The 23,665-nt window shown below is 50.6% G+C and overlaps 1 protein-coding gene across 4 annotated transcripts in view; it reads left to right on the top strand.

The window, feature by feature from the left end:
• Positions 1-23,665, top strand: part of PFKFB4 (6-phosphofructo-2-kinase/fructose-2,6-biphosphatase 4) — a 38,447-nt gene that overhangs the window by 1,820 nt on the left and 12,962 nt on the right. Inside the window, exons 1-9 of one of the 4 annotated variants that reach the window (XM_056129527.1) lie at positions 1,567-1,745; positions 7,836-7,952; positions 8,080-8,176; positions 10,397-10,463; positions 12,925-12,999; positions 13,315-13,371; positions 14,000-14,121; positions 16,612-16,819; positions 17,344-17,490. In XM_056129527.1, the coding sequence (XP_055985502.1) occupies positions 1,649-1,745; positions 7,836-7,952; positions 8,080-8,176; positions 10,397-10,463; positions 12,925-12,999; positions 13,315-13,371; positions 14,000-14,121; positions 16,612-16,819; positions 17,344-17,490 (987 nt within the window). In that variant the 5' untranslated portion in view covers positions 1,567-1,648. Of the gene's footprint in view, positions 1-1,566; positions 1,837-5,119; positions 5,259-7,835; positions 7,953-8,079; positions 8,177-10,396; positions 10,464-12,924; positions 13,000-13,314; positions 13,372-13,999; positions 14,122-16,611; positions 16,820-17,343; positions 17,491-23,665 lie in introns of those variants that run through there. The other 3 variants (XM_056129529.1, XM_056129530.1, XM_056129528.1) reach the window with 3 other exon arrangements.

Genomic DNA, 23,665 nt, shown 5'->3' with positions numbered 1-23,665 from the left:
TCACACCTGCCACTCCTGGCTCTGTGTTTAAGGATGATGTGGTATTGGGGGGACCATATGTGGTGCTGGGATTCAAACCATGGCCAGGCCACAGCTGCATGCTTGACAAGTGCCGACTGAACCTTTGTGCTACCTCTTTGACCTCTGAACCTTTATTTCCTGTCAAATGGGCAAGATTGAGTATTTGGAGGATTTTTTTTTCAAGACCTGAAGTCATTTTACGGGTCCAGTCCTTTACAGACTGTGACTTGGGGGGTTTAAGCAGGTAGAGGGATAATAGGGCACAGTACCTGTGGTGCACTGGGTGGAGCCTTGTTCTCTATGGCCTTGGCATCCAGCTGGGTATAGTGCGTAGAAGGTATAGTGATTTGGTCAATGGGTGTGGTGGAAGACAGAGCATGGTGAGGGAGAAGGTTGTGTGACCCAGATTCTGGCTGTGTGGATGGGAGCTGGGGATGAAGAGAGAGGGCTGAGAAGAGAGTAGGACATTCTTGAACTTCTGGATCTTTCTTTTTCTAAATGCTTGCCATTACTGCATTTCTAGAGATAAGAGGTAGATCAATACTCTGATAAATGATAAAACACTAATGTGCTTTCGAATAACTTTTTCAGACACTGACATATTTAATCTCTGCCAGAACCTTCTGAGACTGATGACGTGCACATTCCATTTTCCTGATGAAGAGACAGAGGCTCATTAAAAAAAAAAAAGCATGAAAACATATAATTTAAAATGTCAGTGATACAGCACGTGCTTGGCATGTGTGAGGACCTGGGTTTGATCCCTACACCTAAAAATAAATAAGTGGGGGACACGAAACCTCAGAAGGTGAATACTGCCAGGACTTGATGAGTCCCAGGCCAGTTTGGTTTCAAGGACCTGCTCATAGGCTCAAGTGCTCAAGTCCATTGGGATTTAGCCGGACCTCCTCAGCAGCCACAGGAAAGAGAGAAACACGATCAATTGCAAAATTTGTCCTAATTCCTTTCAGAAATTAAGGAGTTTTTTTCAGATTGGTTGGGGCCAGAGGCTCAGAACCAACTAGCAGATTGGGGCACAAGGTCAGCAGGAAGCGGTGGAGTTGACAGTCGAGAAAGAAGGACAGCAATTAGAATTATGAGATGGGCCCCTGGCTGATCTGCCCAACCAGGCACTCACGTAGACGCTGCCCCACTGCACGTAAACCCCACCTCCTGAGGCCCTGAAGTCCCCAGTGCCTGTAAACACCACCCTCCAGAGATCCTGAGGTTCAAGTAACAAAGAGAGAAGTCCGGGTTTCGAGCGCCCTGGGTGCCAACCCTGGGAAAGGCCTCGGGTGAGGTCTCTGCAGACCAGCGCTGTTCGGTTCGCTGTGCAGGACTCGTGCACTCGGGGCCCGTCAACCTCCGGAGCCAGCGCCAGAGAGAGGCAGACCAGTGCCCCCGATCCCGGCCCCCACGGGCGCACCTCTTAGTTCTCAGGGAGCAGGAGTGGCGGGCTGCGCATGCGTGGAGGGCGGGGCGGGGCCTCCTGGCCCAGGGGCGGGGCCTGCGGGGAGCTGGATGGCGTCATCGCGGCGGGGCGGGGCGCGGGGCGGGGCCTCGGTGGCCCGAGGTGGCCCGGGTGCTGGGTCCCCAGCGGCGCAGTCCGGCTCCTCCCGGCCCCGGGATGGCGTCTCCGCGAGAATTGACTCAGAACCCTCTGAAGAAGATCTGGATGCCTTACAGCAATGGGCGGCCCGCCCTGCACGCCTGCCCGCGCGGTGGTGAGGCGGGGTCCGCGGGGAAAGGACAGGGCGGTGCATCCGGACGGGCCATCCGGGCAGGGCTCTCTCATGGAGAGCCCACCCGGGACAGGTGGGGGACCGGGACCAGGTGGAGCTGCCGGGGCCGGGGGGAGGCGAGCAGGAGCAGGTAGGGGCTGGGAACAGGTGTGGCGAGCAGGGGGCGGGGACTGTTACTGCGGCGGCGGTTGGGTTTGGTGGGCGTCGGGTCTGGCCACCATCACCTCGCGCAGGCCACGCCCCTTCACACCCCACTCTCTCCAGCACCTCGGATCCGGGAGCCCCAGAGCCTGCGTTCCGCTGGCCCCGGAGCGCGGACCGGGTGCTAGGAACCGCTCTGGCTGTCTGTCTCTAGGGGAATCGCTGGGCTTTCTCTGCCCCAAGACCCTGGGGTGGGTGGGCAAGGCCCCCAATGCTAGGACGTGCACCTCACCTCTTGGCCTCCCTCCCCCGAGTTTGGGGAAGAATTTCACGGAAGTGTTGAAATGACCCACAGACAGAACACTGCCATATGGGCCTGTCGTTGTGCCCGAGGACTGGCAGCATTTGGGTGGGGCTGTGGGTGGTCGGTGGAACTGGCCGACAGATGGAAATAGCAAGGAGAAGAAAGTGTAAGAAGTGCTCACTGGGATTATCCTTTCAGGGGTCCTGGAGGGATTAATCTACTGCCTTGATTTTCTACTTCTTCTTAAGAGTCTGTCTCCTTTTATTACCAGGCAAAAGAATGAGCTTTAGGAGTAACTGAAACAGCAGGATGATTGGCAAGGAACTCAGAGAACGTCTGGTCCGATTAGTGGTGCAGATGTGGACACGGAGATGAGACTGGGCTCTCTGAGCTCTGCCTGGGCATGATAAGCGAGGGGAGAGTGCTCGGTACTTGGGTGCTTTGAGGCCAGCCTGGGGTCATGGCTTGGCACGAGAGCCAGGTGTGTCTCTTGCCACACTGTGGTCCTGGTGGGGTGTGACCGTTAGTTTCAGCCAGACTTTATGGTAGGCCATGGCACTGACCACGATTTATTTCCCCCCTATTTCCTCCCCACTCCCCACCCCCCTACCCCCCAAAGGCAACAGGCTGAGACTTGGACCATACTGTTGCAGTCCTGGTCCCCTCCAGTCCGCAAGAGCTGTGTGGTCTCATGGCATGGGGGGCGGGGGGAGGGTGAGGGGAGGAGGCTGCAGAGGGGCAAGCACTGAGCATCTGAGCTCTAGGCCACACCCAGCTTCCCAGGCCCCATCTGTGGGATGCAGGTGTTGGCTTCTCTGCTCCAGGAAGCTGGTGTGGGTTTTCGCCTGAGCGTTGCCCCTCACCTAAGGACTTCCGCTCCCCAAAACCACAGGACAGGGCAGGCCAGAGGATGTTTGTGTATGTGGGGGTGCTCTTTAGGTGGTAGCGGGTGACTTTGTAATTTCGTCACTCCCACTCTGCTTCTTGCTCCGCCCAAGTGGGAATTTGAAGCATCAGCTTTGACCCAATCCTGGTTGCGGGCAGCTGAGGCCCAGAGGGGCGGGACCTGCCTGGATCTCAAAGTCCCTGGGGCAGGCCCTGTTACTTTCTTTTTTCACAGAGAACTTTGGGTTTGTTTTTTGTGAGTTTGTTTTTAGAGGGACTGGGGAGGGAGTGCAGCACTCACAGTGACTGAAAGCCCTGATGTGCAGACAGGCCTGGTGACTGGGTGCCTGGAGACCACTTGGCCTGCATCTGGCAGGGCTGGGGGAAGAGGGAGGGGGCTCATGTGGTGCTGGGGATCAAACTCAGGACCTTGAACCTGGTAGGTTTGTGTCCCACCTCTTGAGCCATATCCCCAGCCCAGGAGCTGTGTCTCTTCAGCTCCAAGTATGCCACTAAAATGTGGCCCTGGGGCGGGAGAGATAGAAGAGGAGGCAAGGTGCAATCTTGCAAGCTGCTGACCCGGGTTCTGCTCCCTGGCACTGCCTGGACCCCCAGCCTCCAGCCTAAGCATCACCAGGAGTCCCTTCTAAGCACAGAGCCAGGAATAGCCCCTGAGCATCACTGATTGTGACCTTCCCAACACACAGACACAAACAAATAACTGAAATGTGAATCTGACCTAAGCAGAGGGGCTTTTGTTGTCACACTCTTTGATGTCACCCTGGGTGGGCTGTGGGCTGACTCAGCACAGAAGGTTTCCTAGAAGAGATGGCAGTCAAGAGGCCAAAGATAAATCGAGCAACTAGTGTAGGGTTTGGGCCCTGGGCAGAGTTCTGGCATTGGCAGCGGGAGTGAGAGGCAGCACAGGCACAGTAACTGTCTGTGCACACCCCCACCCCCACATCCAGGACCAGAGTCTGCACGACTTCTGCCCGAGACACACAGGCTTATGACTCAGTCGAACCACAGGACAGGGCAGGCCAGAGGGTGGACGGTGGCAATGGGCGGCTCAAACTCAGGACTGTGGAAAGAAGAGGTCCCAGGGTTGCAGTGAGATAGTGGGCATCTCTGGGTTTCCAGGGGCTGAGAAGCTCCCCTCTATTTGATTCGACCTTAGGAATTCCATCTTTTGGTAAATGTTGGAGCTACAAGAGGACTTGCTTGGGTGCTTTTTCCTTCTCCTCATTGACCCTTCGGTTCAGACCTGGAGAAACTCTGGGTGAAAAGAGGGACCTCAGGAGAGAGAACCATGAAAGTGCTTCTTAGCTTAAAATAAAGGTGCCAAGACTCCTCTTGGGGAACACTACTGGTGAATGTGCAGGATTGCTGGATTCAACTTTCTGTCCCCTCCGAGGACAGTGATGCCAGGTCCAGGTTGCTTTATTATACATATAGATAGAATGGTTTTTGCATTCCAGCCCTCTTTTCCACTCTGTATTTCCTTCCTTCCTTCCTTCCTTCCTTCCTTCCTTCCTTCCTTTCTCTCTCCTTCCTTCCTTCCTTCCTTCCTTCTTTATTTCTTTTCTTTTTTCTTTCTTTCTTTCTTTTATTTTATTTCATTTTTTTTTTTTTTGCTTTTTGGGTCACACCTGGTGATGCTCAGGGGTTACTCCTGGCTCTGCACTCAGGAGTTACTCCTGGCGGTGCTCAGGGGACCATATGGGATGCTGGGAATTGAACTCGGGTCGACCACGTGCAAGGCAAACGCCCTACCCACTGTGCTATCTCTCCAGCCCCCTTCTTTCTTTCTTTCTTTCTTTCTTTCTTTCTTTCTCTCTCTCTCTCATTTTTGGGGATCACACCCGGTGGTGCTCAGGGCTTACTCCTGGCTCTGCACTCAGGAATCACTCCTGGTAGTGCTTGGGGACCAAATGGGATCCAACCTGGATCAGCCACATGCAAGGCAAATGTCTTACTTGCTGTGCTCTCGCTCTGGCTCTCCTTTTATTATTTTTTTAATGGGTTTATTTTTCTGTGTGTGTGGCACTAGGGATCAAACCTAGGTCTTCATTCCTGCAAAGTGTGCACCCTGCCACTGAGCCAGCCCAGCTGTGGCTGCTGTCTCTGAAAGAGCCCTTCTGGCCCAACCAGGCCCACAGAAGCAGGTCAGGATGCAGTTCTGGAACCCATTCCAGGAACCTGTGGCCGCCCCCAGTTGTGGCACTACTGGAAATTCCTCTCTAGCACACCGTCACTTGTCCTTGGGCCCTGGGGCCCGGAGCACGGAGACAGGAACAGGAGCTTGTGCAATGCTGAGTGCCCCGGCTTCTGATTTCCTTCCACACATGTAGTGTCCAAAGCGGGGTGCGCTGCAGTTCTGTTGCTCAACATCAGGGTACTAGAGGCCAGAACCGGTCACAGTGATGCGCCTGCGTGTCTGCCTGCTCCGGTCCTGTGCTTCCCCCACTGTCGCTGTCCGTTTGCTGTTTCCCCGTTGTGGGGCTGGTCTCTGAGTTTTGCTGCCGTTAGCAGAGCTGTTATGCAGATGCTTGTACTTTGCTCTCTGTTTGGGGGCCTTTTCTTGGAAGTTTATCTTGAAGCCCAGAGGTAATGGGTCATTTATTGCTCTCCTGTTGTGCCTGGCCCTGGTGTGCAGCTAGCCCAATCTGGGGGTGCATGGGTGTCCTTGGGAGGGGCCGGGGTGTCTCTGGAGAGATGGAAAATGTGAAGGGGGAGGTAGAACCTGAATCATGAGGCTGTAGGAGGACTTTCAGGGGCAGTGGGAAGGGGTGACCTTGTCAGGGGAGTAGGGTGCATGCAGGTCCCTGTGTTAGGGTTGACCCAGAGGCACTGGCAGGGTCTTACTGAACTGAATTTTCTCTTGCTTTGACTACTGCTGATGGTTTCCTGCAAGTTTCCTCTCTCTTGTATTTGTCAGCCTGTGTTCCGGGGGCCTTTCCTTCCTCTGGGCCTGACAGCTTAGCAAAGGCCGTGCTTGAGAGACATGACACCCTCACTGGCATGCAGGGTGCTCTGATTCCCTGCAGGGCCTCTCTGGAGACAGGGAGGTGTTTCTGCACCCTCTGTCCAGAGGCTTTGGGTGCTGAGGTGCTGTCAGAGAGCATAGCCTCCAGGAAGTGCGATGGCACTGCCACAGAGAAATATGTGGCCTTGCTGAGGACTTACCAGCCCATTTTACAGGTGAGGCCACCAAGGCTGGTGAGTGTGAGAGGATCAGAGCCCAGGCCTGCTGGACTTGAGGCTGCCACCCTACTGCAGTGAGGGAAGTAAGCTGAGGGGCAGGGCTCACAGTCCATGCAAGGAGGCCACCAAGTGACATTACGGGCAAAGCATACGGACAGATGAGGGGCATGAACAGTGCCCACCCCTGCCCACTTGTAGTTTCCTGAGTTTGTCCCTGGCCCGGGTCCTGCAGCTAATGAGAGGGGTGCCTGTGAGGGGCCTCCACCCCGAGCACCAGCCACTCCCCCGAGTCCAGCTTTCTGCTGCCCCTGTGTCTGTCCCAGCAGGCGAGGACCGAGTCCAGCTCCTTACCCCCCGCCAGCCTTTGCAGCTGCTCTGGCTGTCACTCTGACCTGGCAGCACTCGCTGGCAGGGGTGACGTCAGAAGGGCTCCTCTCTGGTTGCAGACCCGGGGTGCCAGGGCTCAGATTCCCCCTGCCCCACTTCCCTTGCTCCTAACATTTGAGCACCACCTTCGTGCCCGGATGCAGGAGCCCGAATGGCCACAGCACTGCAGGGCTGACCCAGGCCATGGGAAGAGGGCAGAGACTCACTGGTGAGAGGATGGGGAGAGGGGCGGCAGGTGGGTGGAGCAGACACACTGAAGAAGCAGTGTTGGAGCAGGGCTGAGTTTGAAGAGAAGTTTACCAGGGGAGGCTGAGTCGGGACCGCAGGGACCACAGCTGACTGTCGGGTGGGTTATATTGCGCCCTGACGTCCCCGTGGCCTCCAGCTCTGTCCTGTGGGTGCTGGGACTCCTAGCAGTGTCGAGTCAGGATAAGATTGGGCCAACTCTGGGCTGCTGGTCAGCCGCAGGGTCAGGCTGGCACCTAGACAGGTCTCTGGGGGTACCAGCAAGGGGCACTCAGGGAGCTGTGTGCTATGATGAGTCTGGCACGACCTCGCTTGTTCGTCCTGTTCCCCCACTGCAGGACAGCAGGGTACCCCACTGGGGGTACCCCGGGAGGGTTCCAGGAGGGGTCACTGTCCTTGAGTGATTCTGTGCTTTCCTTTTTAAAAGTTGAATCACAGTGAGATACACAGTTACAAAGTTGTTCATGATTGGGTTTCAGTCATGCAATGTTCCAATAACTGTTGCTTCTATGCTTTCCTTTTATTTGGCCACTGTGTGTGTGTGTGTGTGTGTGTGTGTGTGTGTGTGTGTGTGTGTGAAGCAAGATTTTTTTTTTTCATTGGAAGATGCAGGGATGGGGGAGAAGGAAAGGAATGCATGTTCAAGAGCTTGAAAGAGTAAGCAAAGAGTCAAATAAACTGTTCAAGGGAAGACATGGGCTTGGAGAGCAAGCATGCAGGCCAAGAGAGCCCAAAAGATCCGTGTTTAAGGGAGAACACGGGCTTGAAGGACAAGGCTTTATTTTTTAGTCACTTTATTGTGAGTTGCCCCCATCGGTGCCTGGGTGGCTGTGTGGTGCCTAGGATGCCACCCATGGCCTCGCACGAGGCTGTGTCCAGCCCTGACCTGTACTCTTCCCTTCCAGTCTGCATGACCAACTGCCCCACGCTCATTGTCATGGTGGGCCTGCCTGCCCGGGGCAAGACCTACATCTCCAAGAAGCTCACTCGCTACCTGAACTGGATTGGTGTGCCCACGCGGGGTGAGCCATGGACCCATTGCTTTGTGGGGTGGGGGGGAGGAGAGGAGAAAAGGTGGGACTGTGGGCAGGGCCTGGGCTGGGCCTGCGGATGGTCTGGAAACTGAGGTTCTCCTTCCTTCCCCCACAGAATTTAACGTGGGCCAGTATCGCCGGGACATGGTCAAGACCTACAAATCTTTTGAGTTTTTTCTTCCAGACAATGAAGAGGGCTTAAAGATCCGGAAGTAAGTATGTGGTGTGTGTGTGTGTGTGTGTGTGTGTGTGTTTATGGAGAAGATCCCGGATATGTATGTGAATGTGTGTATGTGTGTTTATGGGGAAGATCCCAGATGTATATGAATGTGTGTTTGTGTGTGGGTTTATGGAGAAGATCCCGGATGGACACACTCTGGCAGGTGGTCACCAACCAGCAGGATCCTGCTAGGAACTGGGGACTTTCCCCCTTGGCCCAGGATGACCCTCATATATTTAAAGGATATTTGGCAGGTTGTTGGCCATGTGGGTTAGGACTTGGCATTGCTTTTAAGTGGTTGCAGGGAGCTGGTTCATTTGGGAGATGGCTATCTGTACGGTTCAGATGTATATGAATATGTGTGTGTATGTATATGTATGTATGTGTATGTATATGAATATGTGTGTCTATTTAAGGAGAAATTCCCACAGTGCAGATGTTGTATATTAGGGCAACTTCTGAGCCCAGACCTGGTCCTGCTTGGTTTCTCAAGATGAGAAAGTGGTGGGGGACAGGTGGAGATGGCCTTTTGCTGGTTGGCCTGTCCTGCCTTGGTGTCCTTGAGCCTTGGTCACAGTGTCCTGAGGTGGGGAAAGAGGGCCTTTGGGGAAATGAAGGTGGCTTGGCCAGCTCAGGGCAAAGGTTCCACATATGCTTCATGGGCATGGCCTCTGAGCAGGTGGAAGCCCAAGTGGGTGGGGTATAGAGGCCTCAGAGATGGGCACACCCTGGCAGGTGGTCACCAACCAGCAGGATCCTGCTAGGAACTGGGGACTTTCCCTCTTGGCCCAGGATGACTCTTGTATATTTAAAGGATATTTGGCAGGTTGTTGGCTGTGTGGGGTAGGACTTGGCATTGCTTTTAAGTGTTTGCAGAGGCTGGTTCACTTGGGAGATGGGTATCTGTATGGTTCAGATCTGAAGGGGGCAGTTCCTCCAGGGAGATATAGCTCCCCATTGCCCAGGGTGGCTGTGGCCAGAGATGGCTCAAAGGGCCGGAACACACAATTTACATGTGGGACCCCTCATTCAACCCCTGGCACTCCATTGCCAGGAGGGAGCCCCTGAGCACCCCACTGAGAGTATCCTCAGCACCACTGGTGTGACTCCAAAACAAACTGGAAGGTTCATCAGCTCTGTGTAGCTGACCCACTGCGGTTGGGCATTGGCCCAGCTGTCATCATCAGATCAAGCCTCTGGGCCTCTGCAGGTGTCTGGCTGTTAAGCTGCCTGACCCCTTCTCTTGCCACCAGGGGGCAGGACCTCCTCACCTGGAGAAATGGGGTCCTTCGGTGGATCAAGGGACTGGGTCAGGCTGTACCAAGGGAAACCACGGACAGTCAGGCCTCTAAGCCTCTAAGGCCCAGCTGTGGGTCAGACTCTAGATCTAACCCTCTGTTCTTTATAAGGCAAATGAAAAGGATGAAGACAGATTGTGAAATTTCTGCTATATATTGAATGTTGGCACCCCCCGCCCCCACCCCATGTTCGTTCTACAGATGAGGAGACTGAGCCTTAGGAATCTTACAAGTTACTTTACTTGAATCTAATCCACTAAAAACCATTCTCTCTTTTTTTTTTTTTTTTGGTGGTAGGGCACACCCAGCTGTGTTGTGCTCAGGGCTCACTCCTGGCTTGGCAGGGCTCAGGGAACCATTTGCAGTGCCTGGGGTTGAATCCAGGTCAGCTGTGTGCAAGACAAGCACATTGCCTACTGTACTGTCTCTCTGGTCCCCTCTTAAAACAGTTCTTTTTGACCTGATTTGTAGCTCAAACGATGGAACATGTGCTTTGTGTGAGAGAGCCTTGGATCCGACTCCCAGCATTACATGGTTCCCGGAGCATCCCCAGAAGAGTCCCGCAGCATGGGCTGGGAGAAGCCCCTGAGTGCTACATGTACCAAAGCCAAGGAATAGAAAAGTACCTTGCTACTCTGGGAAAATGTGTAACATTAGAAATCACAGCTATGGCCAGACAGCAGCCTGATTTATACACAATGAGCTGAAAAGGGGGGAAGTATGAAAATTATTTTGAAGAATATTTGCAGTGGCCTAGAACATATACTGGTAGAGAGTTAGCAAAACTGAATGTCCCCCTCTCCCAAGGAAAGACAGAGATACTGGAGAAAGAAGGGGCGCGGCTGTTCCGCTCTGGTCCAGGGCAGGATGTGCCCCACCTTGCCTTGGGGTTGACCCTGTTCTCTCTCCTGAAGGCAGTGTGCCCTGGCAGCCCTCTGTGATGTCCGGCGTTTCCTCAGCGAGGAGGGAGGACATGTGGCGGTGAGTGTGACGCCGGGGAGTGTCATGTGGGAGGCCACACATGTCCTTCTGTGCTGAGGAGGGGAAGACAGCTGTGTGGTCCAGGGAAAGACTATGGGTGCCAGCCCTGGGGAGGAAGTCTTTGCCAGTTTGCAGGAGGAATGGGGGTAGGCCAGGCATTTTCCTGACCTCTGGGCGATGGTCACTGTTGACCCGGAAGGACTTCCTAATACTCTAATTGTGCCCTATCTTGTAACCCCCACAGTCTCTCCAGGTGTGAGATGAACACTGCTGCTTTAGGAGCCACTTGGATCCTGGCTCAGGGAATTCCTCCTGTGCTTTTTCATCCCTCTGGCTAGATGGGGTCGGGCAGAGCTGAGCAAGGGACCTGGGGGAGGGACCCTTCTCTGCCTTCAGGATATTTTTTCCATCTGGGAGAGACTCTGGCTGGTCTGCGGTCCCAGCTCCATCTTGACTAGGTCTCTGGCACACTTGTGAACCTGGGGATTCCCGTCTGCTCCCTCCCAGACTGAGTGTCACATGCTGGGTCCTGCTCCTCGTGGTCCTGGCTTGCTAACTTTCTTTGTCATCCCCCGAAAGATTGCTGAGAAAGGAGCCTGAGCTCTGAGTCACAAATATCTAGGTTTTATGGAGGTGGCAGGGGGGAGGACACCCCCAGTGGTGCTCAGGGACCACTCAGGTCACACCTAATGGTGCCCTGGGTGATGTGACACCAGGGATGGAACCCATTACCTCACACGTGCAAGGCTTGTGCTCTAGCACTTGATCCATCTCCCAGCTCCCAGTGCTCCTCTTTCTCTCCCCCCTCCTCACCATTGATGCTTAGGTAGGGTTTGAAGCAGAAAGTACTTGCCCATAGAATTTCCCGGCGTGGCTCCATGATTTCTAACATGACTGTGAAGAAGCCTGCCGTTGTTCTGATGCACTCGTCAAAGTTTCATCTCTTGGGTGATGCTGGAAGTGCCTCAATCCCCTTCCTCGGGGAGGGCTTTAGCATCTTCAGGATAATGTATGTTGGGGTGGGTATAGCAGGCTGGGTTGGAGTGAGGGTGAGGGCACTTACTTTCCACAGGAAGATTCTATCAGGTCAGAGAAATTCTTTTCATTTTATTTATTTGCTTTTGTGGTGCAAAGAATTGAGCATAAGATTTTACATATTCAAGGCATGTGTCGGACATATCTCTGGTCCTGTAGTCTTTTGTGGGGGGCATAGGAAGTCTTTTGGACCACACCTAGTGGAGATCAGGGATCACTCCTGACAGGGCCCATGAGACCATATGTAGTGCCAAGGTTTGCACCCGGGCTGGCTGCATGCAAGGCAAATAGCTGACCTGTTGAATTCTCTGGTCCCCTGAATGCCTTTTTAATAAGGCAGTGCTCAAGCTGGAGAGGTAGCACAGGAAAAAGGTGCTTGCTGCACTTGTAGCCAAGCCAGGTTCAAACCCAAGCACTGCATATGGTCCCCTGAGACCCACCAGGAATGACCCTGGAACACAGAGCCAGGAGTAAGCCCTGAGCACAGCCAGGTATGGCCCCCAAACAAACTCCCAACTAAGAAGGCCATACTCTAAATGCTGTTTGGATGTACTGGTGAGTGGGCTGCACCCAGGGGACTTGTCAGGCCAACACTGCAGGAGGAGCCCCGTTGGGTTGGGAGCTCTGAGATTCCTCCTGTTCTTCATTGAAACCCTAGCACTGCTCCCCTTCCCGACCTTGTTCTTATTTCAGAGATGCTCGTGTCCTTGCTGGTGCCCACCTCTGCTGTGTCCTGGCTGGCGAGGGCGTGGCTCGGTGTCTCTGTTTCTGTGACCCAGCATGTGTGTGCTTTACAAAAATGTTCCCATCTCCCAGCCCCTTCCTTTCTCTCTCCTGCTCTTTCTATTCTTCTGTTCCATTTTACTAGGGTGTCAGGGTAGAGGAAAATAAATTTGAGGCTTGCTCTATAAACCCGTGTTCTCCCTTGAACGTGTGTCGCTGTCTTTTTGCTTGCTTTTTTCCACTTGGAGAAGTCCATGTTCTCTCTTAAACACGAATTTCTTTCTCTCCCCTCACATTTTTCTAAGTTTCATTCAATAAAAGCTATCTTGCTTCATCAAAGAGAGGAAGGAAGAAAGAAAAGTTGTGTTCCTTTCTCCAAGCCTAACTGGTTTCACTAAAAATCTTCAAACGTTAGAACTCTTTTCTGTGATGTTGGGCTCAAACTCCAGGCCTGGCAAGTGCTCTGCCTCTGAGCCACATCCCTGACCCTCCCTGGAAGGTTTCATGGTCAGACATCTACTGAGTGTCCACTGTATGCAGGGCAGGGCAGAATGCAGGCTAGAGAGCTGCCCGCGCCAGGCACAGATGCCCCCCTGCTTCCTGGGAACCTCCTCCCATGGTGAGGCCAGCCCAGCCCACCTCACTTGCGAGCTGAACTTCCTTCTCAGTCCCAGAGGCCCAGTTAACCCTGGTTTGGTCCTAGGTTTTTGATGCAACTAATACCACACGCGAACGAAGAGCAACCATCTTTAATTTTGGGGAACAGAATGGATACAAGGTGAGGTCCCCTGGCTCCCTTATCCCCTGGCTTGTCTCTTTGGCTGGGCTGTGGCACATTCTGGCTCCCCAGGACCCTTGTCTGGGCCACCTGATGTGGATGGGATATTGCATGTAACTAACTCATGAGAAGTTTGGGGTGATGGGGGCTGCTCTGAAGCTCTCTTTGCAAGGAGGTGGGGGCCTGGGGGGAGAGGCTTGGCCAGGAAGGTGCCTGCTAGAGTCCATGTACCCTGGGTCTGGGAAAAGGGCTCAGAGAAGTGTCATCCAGAGGTCTAATGTGTCACGTGTCTGTACCCCCACCTCCATGCTGCAGACCTTCTTCGTTGAGTCCATCTGTGTGGACCCTGAGGTCATAGCCGCAAACATTGTGGTGAGTAGTACTTCTGGGCTGGCACCTGTGCTGGCCTTCCTTTGGTCCTCTTGGTGCTCTGTGGAGAGAAAGATCTAGAAGGCCAGGCCAAGTGTTCCTGGAGCCCTGAGGGCCTCCAAAGTTACTTGCGGACCAAAGTAACACTGAATCACTGGGGCTCCTCTGCCTGAAATACCTTCAACCTCTTTAATTTCCTGATTTCCTGACTTCCAAACAATTAACTGGACCCTGAACTCTATTTTTTCTTTTTTTTTTTTTTTTTTTTGGTATTTGGTATTTGGGATCCTGGCAGTCATTCATCCTCAAAATGCCCAGGGAAAAGGGCTAAAGTCTAAGAGCCCCTGGGCTCTTCCTAATGGGACTCACCCCCCACCCCCCAAGCTTGGCCACCAGCTTCTGCCCAGCATCTCCCCAGCATCACCCCAACATCTCCCCAGCATCACCCCAACATCTCCCCAGCATCTCCCCAACATGACCCCAGCATCTCCCCAGAGTCTCCCCAGTGTCTCCCCAGCATCACCCCTGTATCTCCCCAGCATCTCCCCAGCTTCTACCCAGCATCTTCCCCAGCCTCTCCCCAGTGTCTCCCTGCCCGGCCTCCAGCCCAACTGTGTCCTTTCTCTGACAGCAAGTGAAGCTGGGCAGCCCCGACTATGTCAATCGTGACAGTGATGAGGCCACCGAGGATTTCATGCGGCGCATTGAGTGCTATGAGAATTCATACGAGTCCCTGGATGAGGACTTGGACAGGTGAGCGAGGAGGCACTGATGGCTGGGCAGCGGGGGTCCTGCTTGTCTGCTCTTCTTGGCTCCTTATGCTGGTGGCTGAGCGGGCATGGATGGTTGGGCTTTTGTTTTGTTTCTTTCACTAGGGCCAAAATTATGGGCCAGAGGTGACTTGCAGAATCTCTGCTGCCTTATTTGAATGTCTGAGTCAGTTTACTATGAGTTCATCATAAAATCAAGCGTTATTTTTAGATAGAGTGTCTTTTCACAAAGTATTTACAGCCATCACGTGTTTTTTAATTTCTTTTTAGTAAATGTATTTATCAGATAATTTATTTATATACACATGGAGATGCATATTTGCTTTTGGGACTGTACCTGACTGTGCTCAGGGATCATTCCTGATATAACCAGGGGACCATATTTGGTGCCAGGGGTCAAACTGAGGTCTGCCATTTGCAAGGCAAATGCCTTAACCCCTTTAGTGTGTCTCTGGACCCTGAATTCTATTTTTCATGTTTTTTTGGTTTTCTGTTTTGTTTTTGGGCTACACCCAGCAGTGCTCAGGGGCTTTCTCCTGGCTCTGAACTCAGGATCACTCCTGGTGGGCACGGGGGACCGTATGGAGCGCAAAACAAGCTGTACTATTGTACTATTGCGCAGGCTCTGAACTCTGTTTGACATACAGCATGATGATAGATTCAGGTGGACAACATAATGACCTGCCATTTGTTTGTGATGCAAGGTGATCTCTGTAGTAAGTCTATCTTCCATATGGTCTTAGCAACTTTCATGTTTGCAACACAGCCGGCTGTCTTTGGACCCTGTCCTGTGTGCTATGTCCTTGTGACTTTATTTGTGGATATTTGTTCACTTCTTTACCTTTTATTGTATGTGTGGTGCCTGGGAAAGAACCCAGGGCCTCACACAGGCAAGGCTACTGCCTTCTGCTGAGCTTCTTCTCTAGGTCCCTGTTTGAGGACATTTGTATCCTGGTCCTCTCCACCCATTTCTGTACCCCCAATTTCCTATCCCTTTGTAACTCCCAATATATTATCTGTATCTATGAATTTTGGTTGTGTTTTGTTTCTGTTTTTGCGTCCTACCATATATGTGAGTCCATATGATGTTTTCTCCATCTAACATATTTCATTTAGGATATAATCCTTGAGGTTCTTATGCTTGGTCACAAATATTAAGATCTTGAAGCATGCACCTTGCATTTTTCTTTTCACTTTTGTTTCGTACTGGACCGTCACCCAGTTCCCAGCATGGCTCTCGCTGCATGGAACCATGTGTTGGGGTAGGGTTCCAGCATGTAAAGCTTGTGTTCCAGCTCTGTATGCTATTTCCTTGACCTCACAGTCTGTATTTAAAGAGAGGTGTTCCAAACCCCATCCGTGAACAGTGGCTCAGGTTAGAGCTTGTAGTTCTAGGAGTCTCTTGCTGAAATGGCAGGTCCCACAGCAGTGAGTGTGGGTGGAACATATACTTCAAGCCCCTAAGGGGCAGTTAGCCAAGTTCCTGCAGCAGGGGTCAGTAAACTTTTTCTGAAAAGGGCTAGTAAATATTTTAGGCTTTAGGGGCATAGTCAATTCTGCTATTGTAGTATCAAAGAAAAACAGGCAACGTACAAATAAATGGGCATGACTGGATTCCAACAAAACCTTGTTTGCGAAACAGACCAGGGCTGCTTTTGACTTGCTGGCCATAGTCAACTCCTGTCTACCAGCATAAATGGGGACAGCAGTTGAGTAAATGACAGTGTAGCGCCTTGGTCAAGTCTTAGAGTCCTTCTACATCAGCTTGGAGAGACACAGGGACAGAGGTGTTCGGCATCAGTAAGAGGAAAGGTTGGAATATAAACTTGGACTTGGCTCTGTTACTTTGATATAACACATACCACATCCAAACTGAGAAGAAGCCAATGTCGGAGGGATGGTTTCTGGAACTGTTCCTGGAGGGCTGAGCGGCTCTGCACCCCGGCTCTAGCCCAGGCCTCTTGGAGTTCAAGGGCCCCTCGCCATGGTTTCTTTGTTTCCCTGGTCTCTGGGACAGACTGTTTTCCCTCCTGGCTCTTGGGCCACATGGGGAGGAGAGGACAGCAGCTCCTATTGGACTGGTCAGTCACAAGTCCAAAATTGGCTCCTGTTTCTATTGGCGGCTTCCGTATGACATCCTGGAAACTGAAGCCTCTGTTTCAGCCAGTGAGGACCCAAATGAAAACATTCAGGGAAACTGGTATGAACCAGAAAAAGGCAGAGAAACCTCGCCTTTCCCCCCCCTGCACCCCACTGCTATACACAGCAGTAAACAAGCCTGCTTTAGGAACTGCCATCTGCTTTTGACCCCTCCTGGCTTTCCATAACACCCTTTGGAAGCATAACAAGTGTTGTACCCCTCCCTGGCAGGGGACTGTCTGTGTTGTGAGGTCCAGCCTAGTGGTTGGAGACATGAAGCCCTGTTGCTGGGCTCATCCCGATCACAGCCTGTCCCTGCCTTCTCTCCGGACAGGGACCTGTCCTACATCAAGATCATGGATGTGGGGCAGAGCTACGTGGTGAACCGTGTGGCTGACCACATCCAGAGCCGCATTGTGTATTACCTCATGAACATCCATGTGACCCCCCGCTCCATCTACCTCTGCCGTCATGGCGAGAGCGAGCTCAACCTCAAGGGCCGGATCGGTGGGGACCCGGGACTATCCCCCCGGGGCAGGGAGGTCAGTGTGTGTGTGGTTTCTACTCTGTGGTTTATGTGGCTGCTTATGCGTGTGTGTGTGTGTGTGTGTGTGTGTGTGTACTGCATTGGGCTGATGTGCTGTGAGGTGGATGAACTTCATTCCATCTAGAATGTTCCCGTTGTGTAGGGACGGTCATCTAGCTCTAAGCAAACACCTGGAGCTTTGGCTTTAAGCAAACACCCACTGAGTTCCTTTCATGGGGTGCCAGTGGGGGTGATGGTGGCGGAGGCTCCCCTTCTGGGGATGATCTGAGTCCCTAAAGTATAGCTAATGTCTGACCACACTCAGGGGAGACACTAAAGCTTCAGTGGGGAGGCCAGGGGCCACTGAAGACATACCTCCATAGCACTTGTGGGGGGCTGTCATGAGAGGGTCCCCCCAAGGTTAGATTTTCACTAAACCTCTGTTCTCTGAGGCTGAGCCCGTCCCCAGCAACCCCGTGGGATCCTCTGAGGGTGCCCCAGGGGCTGTGGATCTGAATTTTTTTTTGTGCTGTGTTTCAGTTTGCTAAGAGTCTGGCGCAGTTCATCAGTGACCAGAACATCAAGGATCTGAAGGTCTGGACGAGCCAGATGAAGAGGACAATCCAGACGGCTGAGGCCCTAGGGGTGCCATATGAGCAATGGAAGGTTCTCAATGAGATTGATGCGGTACTTACCTTCTCTTTCCCCATATCCTGGGCACAGAGGAGTGTTGGGAGACAGAAAGAGCCTTGTCCTTAATATTCCTTCGTATTCTGGGCTGTTGATTCTCCCCTCCCTCCCTTTTCTTCTATAGCACCTAGCTACCCTGACTTGCGTTCTTCAACCTTTATACACCTGTGGATCAGCATTTGTCCTGATCCACAGACTAGTGATTATAACCAAGGCAGTAGACCAAGGGTTTTCAGTCTTTCTATAAGCCAGTTCTGATCTTAGAGTAGCAATTGAAGAGTACTGATCTAGACCAACCAGAATTAATTTTGGTTTTTGTTGTTGTTTTTTTTGTTTTTGTTTTTTTGTTTTTTCTTTTCTTGGGTCATATCTGGTGATGCTCAGGGATTACTCCTGGCAGTGCTCGGGGGACCATAAGGGATGCTGGAGATTACGAACCCTGGTTGGTTGTGTGCCAGGCAAATGCCCTACCTGCAGTACTATAGCTCTGGCCCCCAGAATTAATTTTTTTTTTCTTTTTGGGTCACACCCGGTGATGCACAGGGGTTACTCTTGGCTCATGGACTCAGGAATTACTCCTGGCAGTGCTCGGGGGACCATATAGGACGCTGGGAATTGAACCTCGGTCGGCTGCGTGCAAGGCAAATACCCTACCCACTGTGCTATCACTCCAGACCCTCCAGAATTAATTTTGTTGAGCTGATGCAGAGGCCTTAAATCTGATCATTTCCTGAATATAGTTCAGTGACCTCTATTCTGTTCCTTTTGATTTGACCTTTTTTTGGGATGTTCAGGGCTTACTTCTGACTCTGCACTCAGGGATCCTTCCTAGAAGGGATGGGGGAACAATATGGGAGTGCTGGGATCAAACCTGGTTTGTCCATGTACAAAGTAAGTGTCTTACCCACTGTACTATTACTCCAGCCCCATATTGTTTTTTATTTTTTGGGAAGCAGGGGATCAAACCCAGAACATCATACATACAAAGCACAGATTTTACTGCTGAGCCATATCTCTGGTCAGTTATAGCAGGTTTTTGATTTCTGGGCCACACTGGGAGGTGCTCAGGGAATTGAACCCAGGCTTCCTAGATGCAAAGGATCAGTTCTTTAAGATATCTTCCTGTCCATAGAGCAGCTTAAAACTGTGGTGCTTGTTTTGTTTGCTTCTTTGTTTTTTGCCATTTGGGTAGATTTTATGAGGTCTTTTGCACATGTTTTTACCTTTCTGGTTTTTATTGTTGTTGTTAGTTCTTGATATATTCTAGACATGAAACATACCTGTTAATTTGGGGGAAGTGTTTTGGGCCACACCCAGTGATGCCTAGGGCTAACTCCAGGCTGTGTACTCTGAGGTCATTCCTGTTCATGCTCTGGGGACCATACGGGGTACTGGGGATTGAACCTGGGTCAGCCTTGTGTAAGGCAAGTGTCTTACGTGCTGTGTTATCTCACCAGTCCACACCTGTTAATTTTTAATTGAGTGCATGACATTTTGTACAAAGAGCATTGGATCATTTCAGGTTCTGGTTAATATTCTCTATCTCCAGAGGCAATTGGGGCAGATGCTATTAGCTGAGCTAAGGATAGAGAAGCTTTAAAAATGCATTTTGATATTTGTGGAGACTTCTTAGTGTTTTGGTTCCTAAAGAGTGTGAGGTTTTCTGTGGGGGGTTTGAGGAGATTCCGTGGTGCTTAGGAGCTGGGGGCCATTTCTGGTGATATGGTGCTGCTTGGGAACCCCAGGGCAACTCTGGTGGTGCTTGGGGGGTGGGGTATGGTGACATGGGCTATACCCAGGGGTGCTTGAGGACAGTGGTGCCATGGGTTGATCTTATAACCTTGAACATACAAAACATTTGAGCTCTCTCCACAGCCCTTAGACCTTGGATTTTAAGGTTCTGACTTGTCTCCTCTGCCCAAGATTGCTGACGATTTTGCCAAACTTATGCCCACTCCATCTGCTTCCTCTTTCTGAATAGTCTCATCTCCCTCCACCCCTCACTGTCACTGTCACTGACCTCCCGTTGTTCATCGATTTTGATTGAGCGGGTCCAGTAACATTGTGAGACTTGTTACTGTGTTTGGCATATTAAATATGTCACAGGTAGCTTGCCAGGCTTTGCCGTGCAGGTGAGATACTCTCAGTAGCTTGCCGGGCTCTCCGAGAGGGGCAGAGGAATTAAACTCGAATTAGCTGTGTTGGCTGCGTGCAAGGCAAATGCCCTACTGCTGTGTTATCGCTACAGCCCTCTCCACCCATCAAGTCATTTAAATATAACTGATGGGGCTAGAGAGATAGTACAGGGGGCGGGGGAGCTTGCCTTGCATCCTGCCAACACTTGTTCAATCCCTGGCACTGCATATGGTCCCCATCACTATCAGGAGTGATCCCTGAGTTCAAAAATAGTTCCTGAGCACCATCCCATGTGGCTTGAACACAAATAGAAAAAAAATGTCCTTAATATTGGGATTGGAGCAGTGCTACAATGGGTAGGGCAATTGCCTTGCATGTGGCCAAACTGAGTTCAATCTCTGGCATCCCACATGGTCTCCTGAGCACTGCCAGGAGTAATTCCTGAGTACAGAGCTGGGAATAAGCCCTGAGCAAACTATCCCCAAACAAACAAAATGTTCTTAATATTGTATATGCAGCTCCCCACTCCCTTCCTTTAACTATACTTTCAAGTCAGCAAAACTTCTGGGAGAGGACTGTTGTTGGGTACACGTCCACTATTTCCCCCTCTTGCCTTTCCTTTGTTGTTGTTGTTGTTGTTGTTGTGGGAGGTGAGGTAGGGTTCATGGGGGGAGGGGGGCGCTACATACAATTGATTGAGGAGCTCTGAGGATCACAGTCCAGGTACTCGGCTTGTCAGTGCTGGTACAGTGCTGGTGCTAGGTGCTGGGAATCGAACTTGAAGTCACTTTCCTCAGGTTTACTCTTTATTATTTGAAAAAAAATCTTTTATTTTTTTACAATAGCATTAATGCTTATTAATGTTTTGGTGTACAAAGTGCTACACATCCTCCACCATGAAGCTGCTGCAGTCTGTCCCACCCCCACCCCTGCTTGGTGTCCTCATTCTGTTGCCAGAGTCCAAGGGTTGGTTTTCGTTGGCTGCACTCTCTATGTTTCTTTATATGCCATCTATGAGCGAGGTCATCTGATGTTTGCTCTCTCCTGATTTATTCTGCTTAACCTTAACATGACACCTTCTTGTTCCATCCAGGTGATAGCAAAATGCAGGAATACTTTTTCTTCTTTTCCAAATGTCTTTGGCCACATTACTGGCAGTTCTTGGGGGACCATCTGGCTCTTGGAGACCAACTGAACTGAGGTTTTCCCAAGGCAAAACGTGTGCTCTCACCCTTTGAGCCATCTCCCTGATCCCTATTTTAGTTTTCTTTTTTGTTTTGGGGCCACGGTAAGCAATGCTCAGGGATTCCTCCTGTCATTCCCTGGTAGTCTAGTGGTTAGGATTCGGTGCTCTCAGGCATTCCTCCTGGCTCTGCACTCAGGAATGCAGGCTCAGGGACTATATGGGAGACCAGGGTTTGAACCTGGATTGACTGCATGCAAGGCAAGTGCCTTACCCACTGTACTATTTGTCTTGTCCCTCTATTTTAGTTTTCTTAACATGAGAGAGTCCAAGTTTTTAGGGGAAGAAGGGAGATTATTATTGACATTGCTTGGGATTTTTTTTTAGCTGTGCTCAGTGCTTACTCTTTTTTAAATTAAATTTTTTATTTAAAATTTTTATTGATCAAAAATTTTTATTGATCAGGTTTACAATATTCTTTTTATTTTATTTATTTATTTTTTATTGAATCACTGTGCGATAGGGCATTACAAAGCTGTTCATGATTGTGTTTCAGTCATACAGTGTTCCAACACCCATCCCTCCACCAGTGTAATTTTTCAGCACCAGTGTCCCCAGTTTCCCTCGCACCCCTTCAAGCCACCCCCACCCCTGCCTGCCTTTATGGCAGGCATCTCACTTCTCTCTCTCTTTCTCTTTCTGTGTCTCATTTTAGGCATTATGGTTTGCAATACAGATGCTGAAAGGTTATCATGTATATCCCTTTACCTACATTCAACACTTAATTCTTGTCCAGAGTGACCATTCCCACTAGTATTGTCATAAATGGACCCTCCTCTATCTTAACTACCCTCCATCCCCCACACCCTTGTGATAATTCTCAGGGCTTAATCTTGACTCTTTGCTTAGGGATTACTACTGGCAATACTCAGGGGAACAAAAGTGTGCTGGAGATCAAATTGGGATTGTGTGCAAGAATACACCTAAACCCCAGTACTATTTTACTATTTTTCTAACTTCTCTCTCTCTCTCTCTCTCTCTCTCTCTCTCTCTCTCTCTCTCTCTCTCTCTCTCTCACTTTTTTTTCCCATCAGAGCCTGCCCCAGAGAACATGCTCCTGACTAACTATCCCTTGATTAATTTTAGCTCCTCAGGTCTTCCTGTGTTAAGGCTGGAGTAATGTGGTGGTGTGTATCAGATCTATTCAGGCCCCTTGGGGAGCTCATGTCCAGACCATTGTTGGGCAACTGAAGTATAGTCTCGGCATATGTGACAATGACCCAGGACTTCATAAAAAAACATTTTGGGACTGGGAAAAATAGCTCAAAGGGCTAGTGTCCATGCTTTGCATGTGGAAAGCCTGGATTTGATCTCTGATGCCCCTTGATCTACCGAGCATTGTATTGGAAATAGCCCCTGAGCACTGCTGGGTCTCAGGCCAAATCAAATACAAAACAAAACAGAAAACATTTTGTTCACCATCATGATTCACTTATAACACCTATATTTTTGGAGTTAAGTTTTTTCTGGGTTTTTTTTTTTTTTGTGCCACACCTGATGATGTTCAAGGCTTACTCCTGGCTCTGTACTCAGGAATCACTCCTGGCAATACTCAGGGGACCATATGGGATGCCAGGGATCAAATATGGGTTGGCCACATGCAAGGCAAGCACCATATCTGTGGTTCTATTGCTCTGGTCCCTGGATTTAATTTTTAAGGTGGCCAAAATATCTTAGGATGGGACTGGAGCGATAGTACAGTGGGTAGGGCGTTTGCCTTGCACGCAGCCAACATGGCCGACACAGGTTCGATTCCCAGCATCCCATATGGTCCCCCGAGCACTGCCAGGAGCAATTCCTGAGTGCATGAGCCAGGAGTAACCCCTGAGCATCGCCGGGTGTGACCCAAAAAGCAAAAAAAAAAAAAAAAAAAAAATCTTAGGATACTAATCCTGCCTAAGGATTACTTCATTGTCCTCTTAGTAGAATGGAACCCTGAAATGCAGTTGGGTATGACCCTTAAAACAACAACAAAAAAGAATACTTACTAAAAGATTAAAGCAAGGTGCAGCTGTTTTTCTCTTTTTTAGCCTTAAGTCAGTCTTAAATCCTGAAGCAATATGGTCTCCACTATTCTAGTCAAAGCCCCAGTACTACAAACATTTTCTAAATCATTATTATGCATCTGTGGGAGGTGTGTGTGTGTGTGTGTGTGTGTGTGTGTGTGTGTGTGTGTGTGTGTGTGTAGCTGGATATATATATATATCTCCAGAACCAGAACTTCTTCCTGAATTTATACAAACATGTTACCTTTAAAAAAGAAATAACTGGGGAGAGGGGGGCAGAGATAGTATCAAGATTAAGGTACTTGCCTCACACTTGCCTGCATCTGTGTCCAGGACACTATTTCTAGTCCTATCACTGCATATGGTTCCCTGAGCACCACCAGGGGTGGCCCTCAAAACAACAGCTAAAAAGAATAGTTACTGAAATATTAAATATGTATTTTCAAAGTATGTACTCATTACATATATACTGAAAATATGTGTTTGGGGGGAGGTGTTATTTACAACTAGCGCTCAGGAGGCCAAGGCCCCCAGCAGCACAATCCAAGGACTCAAGTGCTTCTCTTTGGGCCCTGTGGTGTGAGGGATTATCTGCCACTCCCCTTGGATGGGGACCTGCAGGGCTATACCTAGTGGTGCCTGGGGGCGTTTTAAAAATACTTTGATGGTGCTAGATAGCGAGGAATGCACATGTTTGAGTTCTACCACAGAAAGATGAACTCTTTCAAGTTCCTGCTGGGGGTTACAGCTCAGAAAGGGTGTGTTGAAATCTGCAAAATGTAAAACA

The sequence above is a fragment of the Sorex fumeus genome, unplaced genomic scaffold, assembly GCF_029834395.1.
Source record: "Sorex fumeus unplaced genomic scaffold, SorFum_2.1 ptg000072l, whole genome shotgun sequence".
Lineage (NCBI taxonomy): Eukaryota > Metazoa > Chordata > Mammalia > Eulipotyphla > Soricidae > Sorex > Sorex fumeus.
Note: the sequence above shows the minus strand (reverse complement) of the source record. Positions and strands in the feature narration are given on the sequence as shown.